At 40.5% G+C, this 17,065-nt stretch overlaps 1 protein-coding gene across 2 annotated transcripts in view; it reads right to left on the reverse strand.

Annotated features, from left to right (window-relative positions):
- Window positions 1-17,065, reverse strand: part of AOAH (acyloxyacyl hydrolase) — a 257,138-nt gene that overhangs the window by 38,047 nt on the left and 202,026 nt on the right. For both annotated transcript variants that reach the window (XM_049893390.1, XM_049893392.1), the window contains 2 exons: window positions 3,294-3,330; window positions 2,478-2,552 (listed from right to left, as the gene is read on the reverse strand). In XM_049893390.1, coding sequence (XP_049749347.1) covers window positions 2,478-2,552; window positions 3,294-3,330 — 112 coding nt within the window. The remainder of the gene's footprint in view (window positions 1-2,477; window positions 2,553-3,293; window positions 3,331-17,065) is intronic.

Here is a 17,065-nt window from a genome sequence, read left to right on the forward strand (position 1 = left end):
GCCAGCTCTCTTCTTTCACCAAATGTGTGCTGCTTCTCTGCCCAGATCCCCGGTGCAGGGAGAGGCTGGCAGGAGTGCCAGCTGATGCCAGCTGCCCTTTGGCTCTTTGGAAAAGGAAATGCAGGACTGGGCCATAGGGCCCTCTGGATAAGCCATTTCTCCTGGAAAAGTGGTTTCGGGAATTTTGGCTTTTGGAGTGAGTCTGTTTCCACAAGTGTTCTTTACTCAGTACACCCACTTTGCTCTCTGTGCCCCTCTGGCTTGATCTGGGGCTGGAGGGGCACCGGCTGGTCTGACCGCAGGTTTGTTCTGTTTCGCAATGGAGGTAGGGGGACTGCAGCTCAATGCTTCTCCTTCCCTAAGCTCCTTAAGGTCAGGGACTGTGGCCCCTTTGCCATTGTATCCCAAAATCTGGTACAGCTCTTGGCACATAACAGGTGATCGGTATGTATTTTAAAAAAGTGAATGAATAAAAGAAAGCAAATAAGTATGGGTTATAGAAAAAACACTGAACTTAGAGTCAGAGACTCTAGTCTGGCTCTCAGCTCTGCTACTCAGTAGCTGCATAAGCAAGTTTCGTAAGCTTGCTCAACCTCAGTTTCCTCATCTGTAAAATGGGGACAATCCTATTTATCTTTCAGGGCTGCTGTGGGCATAAAATGATACAGAGCAGTGTGGCTCTTGTCTCATGGCAGATCTTAGGGGCTGTTTGCAATTTACTAGACAGTTCTGGTAGCTTGTCACAGAGGTCGGGACCTGGCTCCCTAGCGTGTAGACTTGGTGGACTTGGGGTTCTAGGGAGAGTGGCAAACCAGCCTAATGGGCTCCAAGAAAGTGCCTGAAACATAAGCATCTCTCGTATCCCCTGTTCCAAACTCACTTCACTGATTATGTCTACACCTCCTTCACCAGAGGCATTCTAGGGCTCTCATGGCAGTATCTGTGGGAGCAAGTGTGCTCTAATAATATTGAACTTTATTTTTAGCACAGGCTTGGAAAAATTGGTGAGTGAAGTATGGGAAAATGAAGGCTGGGGCAGTGAGTAGGATGGTCCAAATTCTAGCACCACATGGGTTCGAGTCCACCTCTGACATTAATCGATCATGATGCTTTGGGCAGGTCACGGACCCTCCCTGGGCCTTACTTTTCTGTCTGCAAAATGGTGAGTAGGTGGCTAATGGAAAGTTATTTTAGATCAGCTCTTCTCAACTTTCTTCTTTGTCCATGGTCACAGGACAGATGGTATTCACATGTGTAGCCTATTCTTAGGGGCATGCACAGATTTTGAGAGGCCTCCCAAAATATCGTGGGGAACTCAAGCATTCAACATTTTGAAATCACTACCAATATTAAAGACTGAAGTTGCCAAAGATTTCATTTTACTTGGATCCACAATCAACACCCATGGAAGCAGTAGTCAAGAAGTCAAAAGACACAATGCATTGGGCACATTTGCTGCAAAAGACCCCTTTAAAGTGTTGAAAAGCAAAGATGTCACCTTGAAGACTAAGGTGCGCCTGACCCAAGCCATGGTATTTTCAATCTCATCATATGCATGCGAAAGTTGGACAATGAATAAGGAAGACCGAAGAAGAATTGATGCCTTTGAATTGTGGTATTGGTGAAGAATATTGAATATACCAAGGACTACCAAAAGCACAAACAAATCTGTCTTGGAAGTAGTACAACCAGAATGCTCCTTAGAAGCAAGGATGGTGAGACTGTGTCTTACATAGCTTAGACATGTTGTCAGGAGAGCTCAGTCCCTGAAGAAGGTCACCATGCTTGATAAAGTACAGGGTCAGTGGAAAAGAGGAAGACCCTCAATAAGATGGATAGACACACTGGGTGCAACAATGGTCTCAAGAATAACAACGATTGCAAGCATGGCGCAGGACTGGGCAGTGTTTCATTCTGTGGTACATAGGGTCTCTATGAGTCGGAACCAACTTGGCAGCACCTAACAACAACAACAGCAACACCAATATTAGCAGTTTGATGAAACTGCTTTCTTACTATGGGCCACGAGAACTAATCAGATTGGCTTTGAGTTATGTACAATTTCTTTGCAAATGCTGTAAATCTATGCTGTCTCTACCACGCGAGGAAGCATATCAGAATATGAGTGAGGAAGGTGTTCTTTAGGGACAACCATGATTCTGCCTACTTTTATTTAAAATTTCATGATCCTTAATCTTGGAGTCTTGGTTAGTATTAACTTATTTCTTGTGATACAACCCATAATGGATCACAACACCCACTTGTTTTGACACCAGAGTTGTGAACTGAAGGATCAGATAGTTTCAAGAAGCTTCACAGGTTTGTTCTGTTGATGTCACATGTGTCTAGGACTTGCTTCTAAGAAAAATTTAATTCAATAGCAGGCTACTATAATGGAGTGGAATTGGTGTGGAGTGGTGTAGGGAAGAGGGGGAAACTTAGAGCCAAAGAACTCAAAATCTTTCTCTATAACTCACCCATTGCAGACGTCATTTCCAATCATGGCATATATGACGATGGCTGGGTGGTCCAACAGTTGGTTCCTAGACAAACTGCAAAGCCAGAGATGAAATCGGAACGTCAAACACTTGGAAGCTAGCTTTGTAACCAGATCGCAGGCTGGCTCCACAACTTTTACCACCCTCTCGGTAAACTTTTGGCATTTTTACTATTATTGGTGGTAATCAATCACCATTTCCACTTTCCCCTTCTTCTTTACAGTCTTTAAACACTTCCTTATTAGGGAAAGGCCACATAAATGCATAAAATTGAAGAGGGGATTGAAGCCCCTGGAGGACAGACACCCTGTCATCTTCTTAGCATCTTTTATCGCATTTGTCATCAGTCAGGGCATGCGCATTACCTAAGTTATTAGGGCCCAGATTTGTAGGACACCCTGACAGCCAAGGGTCTGTAGTCGACTTTGAAAAGGCAAAGGCACCACTCTGGGCACCCGGAGTTTCACTTCTGAATTTTAAGCCCAAAATGAGCACAAAATTGTTTACTTGCTCATAAAACAGGAATATGACATGCTCTCTTTTTCCGTTTTTAACTTCTGTCAGACCTAAATTTTACCAATTTTGTATGATCCTTTTTAAAGGACATATGTAAATTAATCACTTTCCAGGCTCACTGGCCCAAGAAGAGGCATCCCGGTGTTGGGATAGGGACCAATAAGCAATTGATGCTCAGTGAAAGTGATTGTGGGGTAACAGCAGAGAGTTTCCATTTATTTTTCAAAACAAAAAACAAAATTTAAAACAACTTTTTATATCCATCTCCCAAACCCTTACCTTTCTATAAATTTCTCCAGGTTCTGGGAAGATGCACCTGAATAATTAAAATTGAGAAAATAATTGAAGTTAGCAAGTTCAATTTAACACTATCAACATGAGAGTCTGATTGGCTAAAATCATGAAAGAAGCATTAATGTACAGTCCAAAGCCGGCCAGACCATCACCTTGATGGGAATAATTCACTTCCTGTGAATTTCTGTCGTGTTCCACCATGGAACTCTCCTTGCTGGGTTTTCTGTTTACTTAACACTATATTAACATGACCAATAATTCTTTGGATTCAGGGATCTCAAGACATTTTCTAAACATGTTACTAAACTTTCTAGTAGATATGAGAAAAAGGTGGACTATACATATCACCAAAGAGAGAAACTTTACCCAAGAGGTAAGGGAATGGGCTGAAGGATTAGAGGAACAGGAAAAAAAGGGATTTTTTGAGAACTCCCCATCTCCCTATCAACCAACTAGTTGCCATCAAGTTGATTCCGACTCATGGTGACCCTATGGGTGTCAGAGTAGAACTGTGCTCCATACAGTTTCCAATGGCTGTAGAAGCAGATTGCCAGACCTTTCTTTTGAGGCACTTCTGGGTGGACTTGAACCTTCAACCTTTTGGTTAGTAGCTGAGCGCTTTAGGAGCCCTGGTGGTACAGTAGTTAAGAGCTTGGCTGCTAATCAAAAGGTCGGCAGTTCGAATCCTCCAGCTGCTCCTTGGAAACCCTGTGGGGTAGTTTTACTCTGTCCTATAGGGTTGCTACGAATTAACAGTTACACCACCCAGGGATTAGTCTCTCTAAAGAGCCTCATCTGATCACCTCCTAGTATTTTTGCTCATTCCTGAGCTTCCTGTAGGCTGGCTGGTCAGTGCAAGTTCAGATTGTAGATTTGGTCTATCTCAACTCCTGTAATGATATGCATGACCGTCTTTTCCCCGGCCCCTATTACTATCTCTAATGTATCTCTTTTAGGAAAATGATATTTATTAAATTCTTATTTTATGCTAGGTACTCTGTTAAGCACTTATATTATTAATTCATTTAAGCCTTACCCAAACTGTGTGAAGTAAGCATGGTAGTATTCCAATTTTATAGATGAGGAAATTGAGGATCACTTAAATGATTTGCCCAAAGCCATGCAACTCATAATTTCGAGAACTACAATTCCAGCTCAGTTCCTTCTATCTGCAATGCCGAGCTCTCTGGCCCCCTGTGCCATGCTGCTTTTGTAGGCTCAGAGTCTAAAACAGTGCACCCAAATAGGTTTATTGCTCTTTTGTCCCCTGGGTGCATGTCTGATGACACAAAGTGAGTAATCCTCAGGTGGGTGGTACGACTCAAGAGACAAGAGTTGGAGAACCAATATCCAGCTGTCTTTTTCCATAGGAAGATTCTCCTATAATTCCTGCCTTGGAAGCTTGGGGGGCAGCTGCATTTTATGACAGAGCCAATATGCGTTATAGCTCCACATGGGAGAAAGGGCCGTGCACAGCTGTGAAGGACGTGCTGGCCCCTGTTCCCTGGAAGCTGTGTGACCACACAATGACTGCTTTTGTGTCTCAACCAGTTGTAAGCTATATGGGCTGCATTGATGTTCTCTTGCCTGATTCAGAAGCGTTAGCACACAAATGAATATTGCTTCATTTCTTTTTTGGAGTGAGGCAGGGTATTATTAAAAATGCACACAAACAGACAAATTAAGTCCAGCCAGTCCATTTCACCATGCATGCAGGCACCCACCATTTCACCATGCAGGCACCCACCATTTCACCATGCAGGCACCCACCATTTCACCATGCAGGCACCCACCATTCACCATGCATGGATGCACCCATTCCATTCATTTGTTAAACACCTACACGTGCCTGACAAGTAGTAGCAGATTACTGGATGAGTTGGGGACACTCTCTATACCTGAAGAGTAGAGCCTATGGGGGCAGCCACATAATTGAGGGCTGGGAAGCAGTTTTGAAAGGATTAGTGCAAATCTAACCCTAATGCTTGAAAAGAGAAAAACCCAATGTAGTTTGAGACCTGTTATCTTTACTTGTGGAAAGTGCCATATTTTAAATCAATGAGGCCAGAATGTGGAGATTCAAAATATTTCTGGAGGTTACATTGCTCCCTATTGTCTTCAAGAAGGAAGAGAAAGATCCTAGTTGCTGCGTGCTGACAGTGGTCTCTTGCATTGGATTACTCATTGGCTGGCCCTTCCTTCATCCAGACCCACAACTTCCCACTTCCAGTAAGATAATAAATCAAGAGGTGTTTAATTCTCACTCTTTGATTTTTCTCCTAATGAGAAATGAAAGCTAATGAAAGCTCAAGCTATGAGTGGGCAAAAAAAATTAAAGGACCAGGTCAGACCAATAATTTTTCTCATTACCCACAGTGCAGCTGGGGATTCGAGGTACGGTATACCCACAGAGCTTGAAGAAAATGAAAATAAAAACCTGTCCTGGCACGCCACATTGGCAGCCCCCTCCCCTACCCCATACCACCTGCATTCCTTTACTGCTCAGTGGGCAAGGTGGCAGGCCAAGGACAGCCAGTGTGGTTGATTGAAAAAAAAAAAAAAAATCACAAAGAGCCACTGAAGGACAGAGGAATTGCCAGCCCTTCTCCACCCAAATATCTATTTTTTTCTGGTGGGTATTCATAATACAACCTTACAATTTTCTTTTTTCCAAAGTAGTTTCACCTTCTACTATCAACATTTCCTTTTGGAAATAGCTGGTTCATGATATTATGTAATTCTCATCACTTTCTATTCTTACTTTCTTTTTATTCTACTCTCCTTTTGCCAGCCTCATCAACATTCTCTGTCTCTGTCCTTTGCAATCTCTGTTGTCTTTCTTCTCCTGTATATAGACCCCTTTCCAGCTGCTGAGCCTGCTACTGCTGCTACATTACAGAAAATCTCCAGTGAAGCAGTTGGAACTGCAAGATGGGAGCAGGAAAGAAAGATAGCTCCTAGACTATGGGATGTGGCAAAACAAGTCAAACATTTAAAGAGCTGTCACTACACTTAAGAGGTCCATACTCTGGTCTCTATAATCATAGTTCAGAGAAATAGGAAAGTTTTGACCTTGGAGGAGGAGGATTTTATTTAAGTATTTTTCAAAGTGGTCAAGTGGAGAACTTGCCTGTCCTTAGTTATGGGAAGAAGAAAGCCCATACTAGTTATCAAAGTCTTAATTCTGGCTAGTCTAGTTCCTCATAAATAAGGTGTAGTGCATTGCAAGAAAAGAAGGGCTTCACATGATTCCACATTGTTTTTTCTCCAGGAAATGAATTCCAGCTTACATTTCCACTGATGGATCAGGGTTGATCACAGCAGCAAGCACTTAATACTCGGTGCACTGAAATCAATTGATAAGACAATTTTAATTTTTTTCTAAATGAGCCTTCTAACTTTTAGTGCCCGACCCTGAATGGGCACTCAGTTTCAAATTCTTCATGGAAAGACATGGGTTTTCAAAAAGTATAAATATTGGCAATACTGGATGTCCCTTTGCAAAAAAATGAAACAGGACCCATACCTCATACCATACAAAAAACTAATTCAAAATGAATCAAAGACCTAAATATAACACCCAAAACTATAAAGATCATAGAAGAAAAAGTAGGATTAATACTAGAGGCCCTAATACATGGCATTAACAGGATACAAACCACAACTAACAGCACACAAACTCTAGAAGATAACCTAGATAACTGGGATCTTCTAAAAATTAAACTACTTACACTCATCAAAAGGCTTTACCAAAAGAATAAGAAGAGAACCTACAGACTTGGAAAAATGTTTTGGCTATGACGAATCTGGCAAAAGGTCTAATCTCTAAAATCTACAGGAAAATACTGCACCTTTACAACAAAAAGACAAATAATCCAATTTAAAAACGGGCAAAAGAACTGAACAGACACTTCATCAAAGAAGACATTAAAGTGGCCAACAGGCACATGAGGAAATGCTTGACATCACTACCCGTTAGAGAAATGCAAATCAAAACCACAACAAGATACCATCTCACCTGGCATTACTGGCACAAATCAAAAAAACAGAAAATAACAAATGTTGGAGAGGCTACAGGGAGATTGGAACTTTTATTGACTGCTGGTGGGAATGCAAAATGGTACAACCATTTTGGAAAACAATATGATGCTTCCTTAAAAAGCTAGAAATAGAAATACCATATGATCCAGCAAACCCACTCCTAGGAATAGATCCTAGAGAAATAAAAGCAGTCACATGAATAGACATATGCACACCCATGTTCACTGCAGCATTGTTCACAATAGCAAAAAGATGGAAACAGCCTAGGTGCCCATCAACAGATGAGTGGATAAACAAACTACGGTACATATACACAATGGAGTACTATGCAATGATAAAGAACAATGATGAATCTGCAAAGCATCTCACAACAAGGATGAATTGGGGGGGCATTATGCTGAGTGAAATAAGTCAATCACAAAAGGAAATACACTGTATGAGACCGCTACTATAAAAACTCATGAAAAGGTTTATGTACAAAAAGAAACAATTTTTGATGGTTACAAGGGAGGGGAGGGGTGGGGATGGAAAAACACTAAATAGACAATAGATAAGTGGTAACTTTGGTGAAGGGTAAGAGAGTACACAATACTGGGGAAGCCAGCACAACTTGACCAAGGCAAGGTCATGTAAGCTCCACAGACACATCAAACTCCCTGAGGGACCTAATTACTGGGCTGAGGGCTGCAGGGACCATGGTCTTGGGGAATATCTAGCTCAATTGGCATAGTGTAGTTTATAAAGAAAATATTCTACATTCTACTTTGGTGAGTAGCATCTGGGGTCTTAAAAGCTTGTGAGCAGCCATCTAAGATACTCCACTGGTCTCACCCTATCTGGAGCAAGGGAGAATGAAAAAAGCCAAAGACACAAGGGGAAGATTAGTCCAAAGGACTTCTGGACCACAAGTACCACAGCCTCCACCCGACTGAGTCCAGTACAACTAGATGGTGCCCAACTACCACCACAAACTGCTCTGACAGAGATAATAGAGGGTCCTGGGCAGAGCTGGAGAAAAATGTAGAATAAAATTCTGACTCACAGGGAAGGTCAGCACAATTGGACTAAACCAAAAGCAAAGAAGTTTCCTGCATAAACTGAATGCTTCAAAGGCCAGCATAGCAGGGGCAGGGGTCCGGTTTAGTCCAGTTGTGTTGACCTCCCCTGTATTGAGTGTTGTCCTTCCCTTCACCTAAAGTAGCTCTTCTCTACTATCTAATCAGTAAATAACACTTTCCCACCCTCCCTCCCTCCCCCCTCTCGTAACCACAAAAGAATGTGATCTTCTCAGTTTAAACTATTTCTCAAGTTCTTATAATAGTGGTCTTATACAATATTTGTCCTTTTGCAACTAATTTCACTCAGCATAATGCCTTCCAGGTTCCTCCATGTTATGAAATGTTTCACAGATTGCTCACTGTTTTCTATCAATGTGTAGTATTCCATTGTGTGAATATACCATAATTTATTTATCCATTCATCTGTTGATGGGCACCTTGGTTGCTTCCATCTTTTTGCTATTGTAAACAGTGCTGCAATAAACATGGGTGTGCATATATCTGTTCATGTAAAGGCTCTTATTTCTCTAGGATATATTCCGAGGAGTGGGATTGCTGGGTCGTATGGTAGTTCTATTTCTAGCTTTTTAAGAAAGCACCATATTGATTTCCAAAGTGGTTGTACCATTTTACATTCCCACTGGCAGTGTATAAGTGTTCCAATCTCTCCACAGCCTCTCCAACATTTATTATTTTGTGTTTTTTGGATTAATGCCAGCCTTGTTGGAGTGGGATGGATTCTCATCGTAGTTTTAGTTTGTATTTCTCTGATGGCTAATGATCATGAGCATTTCCTCATGTATCTGTTAGCTGTCTGAATGTCTTCCTTAGTGAAGTGCGTGTTCTTATCCTTTGCCCAATTTTTAATTGGGTTGTTTGTCTTTTTGTGGTTGAGTTTTAGCAGAATCATGTAGATTTTAGAGATCAGGCACTGGTTGGAAATGTTATAGCTGAAAAATTTTTCCCAGTGTGTGGGTGGTCTTTTTACTCTTTTGGTGAGGTCTTTAGATGAGCATAGGTGTTTGATTTTTAGGAGCTCCCAGTTATCTGGTTTCTCTTCGTCATTTTTAGTAATGTTTTGTATTCTGTTAATGCCTTGTGTTAGCACTTCTAATGTTGTCTCTATTTTTTTTTCCATGATCTTTATCTTTTCAGTCTTTATGTTTAGATCTTTGATCCATTTGGAATTAGTTTTTGTGCATGGTGTAAGGTATGGGTCCTGTTTCATTTTTTTGCAGATGGATATCCAGTTATGCCAGCATCATTTGTTAAAAAGACTATCTTTTCCCCAATTAACTGACACTGGGCCTTTGTCAAATATCAGCTGCTCATATGTGGATGGATTTATATCTGAGTTCTCAATTCTGATCCATTGGTCTATGTGTCTGTTGTACCAGGACCAGGCTGTTTTGACTACTGTGGCTGTATAATAGGTTCTAAAATCAGGTAGAGTGAGGCCTCCCACTTTGTTCTTCTTTTTCAGTAATGCTTTACATATCTGGGGCTTCTTTCCCTTCCATATGAAGTTGGTGATTTGTTTCTCCAACACATTAAAAAATGTCATTGGAATTTGGATTAGAAGTGCATTGTATATATAGATGTCCTCCTGTAGAATAGACTTTTTTTTACAATGTTAAGTCTTCCTATCCATGAGCAAGGTGTGTTTTTCCACTTATGTAGGTCCCTTTTAGTTTCTTGCAGTAGTACCTTGTACTTATCTTTGTATAGGTCTTTTACATCTTTGGTAAGATTTACTCTTAAGTATTTTATCTTCTTGGGGGCTACTGTGAATGGTATTGATTTGGTGATTTCATCTTCAATGTACTTTTGTTGATGTAGAGGAATCCAAGTGATTTTTATTTGTTTATCTTGTAACCTGAAACTCTGCTGAACTCTTCTATTAGTTTCAGTAGTTTTCTGGAGGATTCCTTAGGGTTTTCTGTGTATAAGATCATGTCATCTGCAAATAGAGATAATTTTACTTCTTCCTTGCCAATCCGGATGCCCTTTATTTCTTTGTCTAGCCTAATTGCTCTGGCTAGGACCTCTAGCACAAAGTTGAATGAGAGTGGTGATACAGGGGATCCTTGTCTGGTTCCCGTTCTCAAGGGAAATGCTTTCAGGCTCTCTCCATTTAGGATGATATTAGCTGTTGGCTTTGTATAAAAAAAAAAAAAATAGATGCCCTTTATTATGTTGAGGAATTTTCCTTCAATTCCTATTTTGCTGAGAGTTTTTATCATGAATGGGTTTTGGACTTTGTCAAATGCCTTTTCTGCATCAATTGATAAGATCATGTGGTTTTTGTCTTTTATTTATATATGGTAGATTACATTAATTGTTTTTCTAATATTGAACCAACCTTGCATACCTGGTATAAATTCTACTTGGTCATGGTGGATTATTTTTTTGATATGTTGTTGAATTCTATTGGCTAGAATTTTGTTGAGGATTTTTGCATCTATGTTCATGAGGGACATAGGTCTATAATTTTCTTTTCTTCTGGTGTCTTTACCTGGTTTTGGTATCAGGGATATGGTGGCTTCATAGAATGAGTTAGGTAGTATTCCATCCTTTTCTATGCTTTGAAATACCTTTAGTAGTAGTGGTGTTAACTCTTCTCTGAAAGTTTGGTAGAACTCTGCATTGAAGCTGTCCGGGCCAGGGCTTTTTTGTGTTGGGAGTGTTTTGATTACCTTTTCAATCTCTTTTTTTGTTATGGGTCTATTTAGTTGGTCTACTTCTGATTGTGTTAGTTTAGGTAGGTAGTGTGTTTCTAGGAATTCATCCATTTCTTCTAGGTTTTCAAATTTGTTAGAGTACAATTTTTCGTAGTAATCTGATATGATTCTTTTAATTTCAGTTGGGTCTGTTGTGATATGGCCCATCTCATTTCTTATTTGGGTTGTTTCCTTTCCTGTATTTCTTCAGTCTGGCCAACAGTTTATCAATTTTGTTAATTTTTTCAAAGAACCAGCTTTTGGCTTTGTTAATTCTTTCAATTGTTTTTCTGTTCTCTAATTAATTTAATTCTGCTCTAATTTTTATTATTTGTTTTCTTCTGGTGCCTGATGGATTCTTTTGTTGCTCGCTTTCTATTTGTTCAAGTTGTAGGGACACTGCTCTGATTTCGGCTCTTTCTACTTTATGTATGTGTGCATTTATCGATATAAATTGACCTCTGAGCATTGTTTTCACTGTGTTCCAGAGGTGTTGATAGGAAGTGTTTTCAGTCTTGTTGCATTCTATGAATTTCTTTATTCCCTCCTTAATGTCTTCTATAACCCAGTCTTTTTTGAGCAGGGTATTGTTCAGTTTCCAAGTATTTGATTTCTTTTCCCTGATTTTTCTGTTATTGATTTCTACTTTTATGGCCTTATGGTCTGAGAGGATGCTTTGTAATATTTCGATGTTTTGGATTCTGCAAAGGTTTGTTTTATGACCTAATATGTGATCTATTCTAGAGAATGTTCCATGTCCACTAGAAAAAAAAGTATACTTTGCAGCTGTTGGGTGGAGTGTTCTATATACGTCTATGAGGTCAAGTTGGTTGATTGTAGTAATTAGATGTTCTGTGTCTCTATTGAGCTTCTTACTGGAAGTCCTATCCTTCACCAAAAGTTGTGTGTTGAAGCCTCCTACTGTAATTTCAGAGGTGTCTATCTCACTTTTCAATTCTGTTAAAGTTTGCTTTATGTATCTTGGAGTCCTGTCATTGGGTGCACAAATATTTAATATGGCTATATCTTCCTGGTAAATTGTCCCTTTAATCATTATGTAGTGTCCTTCTTTATCCTTTGTGGTGGATTTAGCTTTAATGTCAATTTTGTCATAAATTAATATTGCCACTTCTGCTCTTTTTTGATTGTTGTTTGCTTGATACATATATTTTTTCCATCCTTTGAGTTTTAGTTTATTTGTGTCTCTAAGTCTAAGGTGTATCTCTTGTAGGCAGCATATAGACTTTTTTTTTTTAACCAGTCTGAGACTCTCTGTCTCATTATTGGTGCACTTAGTCCATTTACATTCAGCGTAATTATAGATAAGTGTGAGTTTAGTGCTGTTATTTTGATGCCTTTTTTTGTGTGTTATTAACAATTTCATTTTTCCACTTACTTTTTTGTGCTGAGAAGTTTTTCTTTGTAAATTGTGTTCCCCTTTTTCATAGTATTTGAATTTATTTTTGCTTAGTTGTTATGTTTATCTTGGTTTTCATTTTGCAGTATGGAATTGTTAGACCTCTTCGTGGTTACCTTAATATTTACCCCTATTTTTCTAAGTAAAAACCTAACATGTATCGTCCTATATCACCTTGTTTTCCTCTCTGTATGGAAGATTGATGCCTCCTGTATTTAGTCCCTCTTTTTTGATTATTGTAATCTTTTACATAATGACTTCAATGATTCCCTGTTTTGAGCATTTTTTTCATTTCCCTATTTCAGGATGTTCTGTTCTGTGACCTTGTGTTGTGTTGGTATCTGATATTACTGATTTTCTGAACAAAGAATTTCCTTTAGTAATTCTTGTAGCTTTGGTTTGGTTTTTGCAAATTCTCTAAGCTTGTGTTTATCTGTAAATGTCTTAATTTCCCCTTCATATTTGAGAGACAGTTTTGCTGGATATATGATTCTTGGCTGGCAATTTTTCTCCTTCAGTGCTCTATACATGTCATCCCATTGCCTTCTTGCCTGCATGGTTTCTGCCGAGTAGTCTGAACTTATTCTTATTGAGTCTCCTTTGTAGGTCACTTTTCATTCATCCCTGGCTGCTTTTAAAATTTTCTCTTTATCTTTGGTTTTGGCAAGTTTGATGATAATATGCCTTGGTGATTTTCTTTTGGGATCTATCTTGTATGGTGTTCGATGAGCATCTTGGATAGAATCCTTTCATCTTTCGTGATGCCAGGGAAGTTTTCTGCCAACACATCTTCAACTATTCTCTCTGTATTTTCTGTTATCCCTCCCTGTTCTGGGACTCCAATCATACGCAAGTTACTCTTCTTGATAGAGTCCCACATGATTCTTAGGGTTTCTTCAGTTTTTAAAATTCTTTTATCTGATTTTTCTTCAACTATATTGGTGTCAATTGCCTTATCCTCCACCTCCCCCACTCTGCATTCCAATTCCTCAATTCTGCTCCTCTGACTCCTATTGAGTTGTCTAATTCTGTAATTTTATTGTTAATCTTTTGGATTTCTGAATGCTGTCTCTCTATGGATTCTTGCAGCTTATTAATTTTTTGACTACTTTCTTGAAAAATCTTTTTGATTTCTTCAACTGCTTTATCAGTGTGTTCCTTGGCTTTTTCCGTAGATTGCCTTATTTCATTTCTGAGGTCATCCCTGATGTCTTGAAGCATTCTGTATATTAGTTTTTTATATTCTACATCTGGCAATTCCAGGATTGTATCTTCATTTGGGAAAGATTTTGATTCTTTTTTTTTTTTTAATTAATTTTTATTAAGCTTCAAGTGAACATTTACCATTCCAATCAGTCTGTCACATGTAGGTTTACGTACATCTTACTCCCTTCTCCCACTTGCTCTCCCACTATTGAGTCAGCCCTTTCAGTCTCTCGTTTCATGCCAATTTTGCCATCTTCCCTCTCTATCTTCCCATCCCCCCTCCAGTCAACAGTTGCCAACACACTCTCCAGTGTCCACCTGATTTAATTAGCTCACTCTTCATCAGCATCCTTCTCCCCTCCACTGACCAGTCCTTTTCATGCCTGATGATTTGTCTTCGGGGATGGTTCCTGTCCTGTGCCATCAGAAGTTCTGGGGAGCATTGTCTCTGGGATTCCTCTAGTCACAATCATACCATTAAGGTATGGTCTTTTCATGAGAATTTGGGGTCTGTATCCCATTGGTCTCCTGCTCCCTCAGGAGTTGTCTGTTGTGCTCCCTGACAGGGCAGACATCGATTGTGGCCGGGCACCAACTAGTTCTTCTGGTCTCAGGATAATGTAGGTCTCTGGTTCATGTGGCCCTTTCTGTCTCTTGAGTTCTTAGTTGTCGTGTGACCTTGGTGTTCTTCCTTTGCCTTTGCTCCAGGTGGGTTGAGACCAATTGATGTATCTTAGATGGCCGCTTGTTGGCATTTAGGACCCCAGGCGCCACAATTCAAAGTGGGATGCAGAATGTTTTCATAATAGAATTATTTTGTCCATTGACTTAGAAGTCCCCTTAAACCAAGTTCCCCAGACCCCAGCCCCTGCTCCGCTGACCTTTGAAGCTTTCATTTTATCCCGGAAACCTCTTTGCTTTTAGTCCAGTCCAATTAGGCTGACCTTCCTTGTATTGAGTGTTGTCTTTCCCTTCACCCAAAGCAGTTCTTATCTACAGATTGATCAATAAAAAGCCCTCTCCCTCCCCCCTTTGTAACGACAAAAGTATGTGTTCTTCTCCGTTTTTTCTATTTCTCAAGATCTTATAATAGTGGTGTTATACAATATTTGTCCTTTTGCCTCTGACTCATTTCGCTCAGCATAATGCCTTCCAGCTTCCTCCATGTTATGAAATGTTTCAGAGATTCGTCACTGTTCTTTATCGATGCGTAGTATTCCATTGTGTGAATATACCACAATTTATTTACCCATTCATCCGTTGACGGACATCTTGGTTGCTTCCAGCTTTTTGCTATTGTAAACAGAGCTGCAATAAACATGGGTGTGCATATATCTGTTTGTCTGAAGGCTCTTGTATCTCTAGGGTATATTCCGAGGAGTGGGATTTCTGGGTTGTATGGTTGTTCTATTTCTAACTGTTTAAGATAACGCCAGATGGATTTCCAAAGTGGTTGTACCATTTTACAATCCCACCAGCAGTGTATGAGAGTTCCAAATATCAGCTGCTCATACGTGGATGGATTTATATCTGGGTTCTCAATTCTGTTCCATTGGTCTATGTGCCTGCTGTTGTACCAGTACCAGGCTGTTTTGACTACTGTAGCTGTATAATAGGTTCTGAAATCAGGTAGAGTGAGGCCTCCCACTTTCTTCTTCTTTTTCAGTAATGCTTTGCTTATCCGGGGGTTCTTTCCCTTCCATGTGAAATTAGTGATTTGTTTCTCTATCCCCTTAAAATATGACATTGGTATTTGGATTGGAAGTGCGTTATATGTATAGATGGTTGATTCTTTAATTTGGGGATTTGAAGAAGCAATCATGGTCTGGTTCTTTATGTGATTAGATATTGACTGCTGTCTCCCAGCCATCTATAAGATGTTGTAATGATTTATTTTATATGTGCTTACTGAGTCTTCTTGCTTTGTTTTGTTTCAATATACCCAGTGGGGCTACTAGATTGTGCTATCTTGATTGTTGTAGCCTTTGAATCATTTATGACCTATTACTGGCTGGTTTGAACAGTTACCAAATATATGAGCCTATGAGTCCACTCACTATTGTTGAATAGAATCAGCTTAGGTGTGCTGATTGTGGGTCACCTAGTGTGTGGTGTAGGCTGTCACCTATTAACTTAGAAGAGTAGCGGTGACGGTTGTATGCACCAGATTCTAGTAGCGGCAGGGTGGCACACTCTGAGGAGGGCAGGATGCTGACAGTGTTCCTCCATGTGTCAGTGAGGTAAGAGTGTCTCTATTCCCAGAGCACTTTGGTGGGTGGGCTCCGCTGCTGTACCTTAGGCACCCAATGCTTGTACCTCTAAAGATTGGTAGGCGTCGCTATCCTCAGACCCCTTTAGCAAGTGGCTAGGTGGTGTTGGTGGAGCTTTAGCCCTCAGTTCCCTGCTGTGGATCAGTGAGGGCTCTGTTTAATAGGTAGAGAGGTATCAGAGCTCCAAAACTTGTCTTTCCATTGCTTTGTTAAAAAGATTACAGTCAGATCTCTATCAGAATTACCTTTGCTTAATAATAGCCACCTGGTTCCCTGTAGGGATGAAAGCCAGAGACTGTGGATCTCTTTTGCTTGGCTGAAGCTGGTTGTGTATTATTATTCCAGTTTAGGGAATTCAGGGAAGGATTTTTCTCTCCTGGATTGTTAATTGCTGCTTCTCTCAGGCCAGGAGAATGGGTTAGAAAAAAAAAAAAAAAACCCGCAGAACACTTCACTCCCTGGCCCAGGAAATTCCAATGTTAATGAAGCTGCCTGGGGCAGGGAGGGGAGGGATGAGATAGATAGGAGAGAGTAGCTTGGCAATATAGACAAAGTTATTTACCTTGTTTGGTGAAAACTGTTTTATTTGAGATTTCAGAGGGGCGTGTAGCCTGCGTGCTCTTGCTGGGTGGAGATTGCCCGCGAGAGTCAGACCTGTGTCTAGTCCCATGTCTCACGAAGCCATGATCAGCTCCTTCATTCCTAGTCCAAAGCCCAGTGCCAAGGTTTTCTGGCTCCAGGTTCCAAAACCAGTCTCTGCTTCCCCGTGATTTCTCCTTCTCCTGCCAGCTGCTTTGGTGTGCAGTCTGCTTGCACTGGCTGAGTCTCTGCCGAGGTTACTCCAGGTGGTTAGTGAATAGGACTACGTCCTGTGTTTGCCCCGTATCAGTAAGCTGTGATCAGCCCAACCACTCTGGCACCAGGGAACCGCGAGGGCTCAAGGCTGTGGCAGGGAATGCTGGTTCTAGAAGTGGTCGCTGCTTTACTGTACAGCTTTTCGCTCCCCTGTCACTCAGGCCAACTCCTTAGTTATGTGTTTTGTGGT

This window comes from Elephas maximus, chromosome 8, assembly GCF_024166365.1.
Source record: "Elephas maximus indicus isolate mEleMax1 chromosome 8, mEleMax1 primary haplotype, whole genome shotgun sequence".
Taxonomy (NCBI): domain Eukaryota; kingdom Metazoa; phylum Chordata; class Mammalia; order Proboscidea; family Elephantidae; genus Elephas; species Elephas maximus.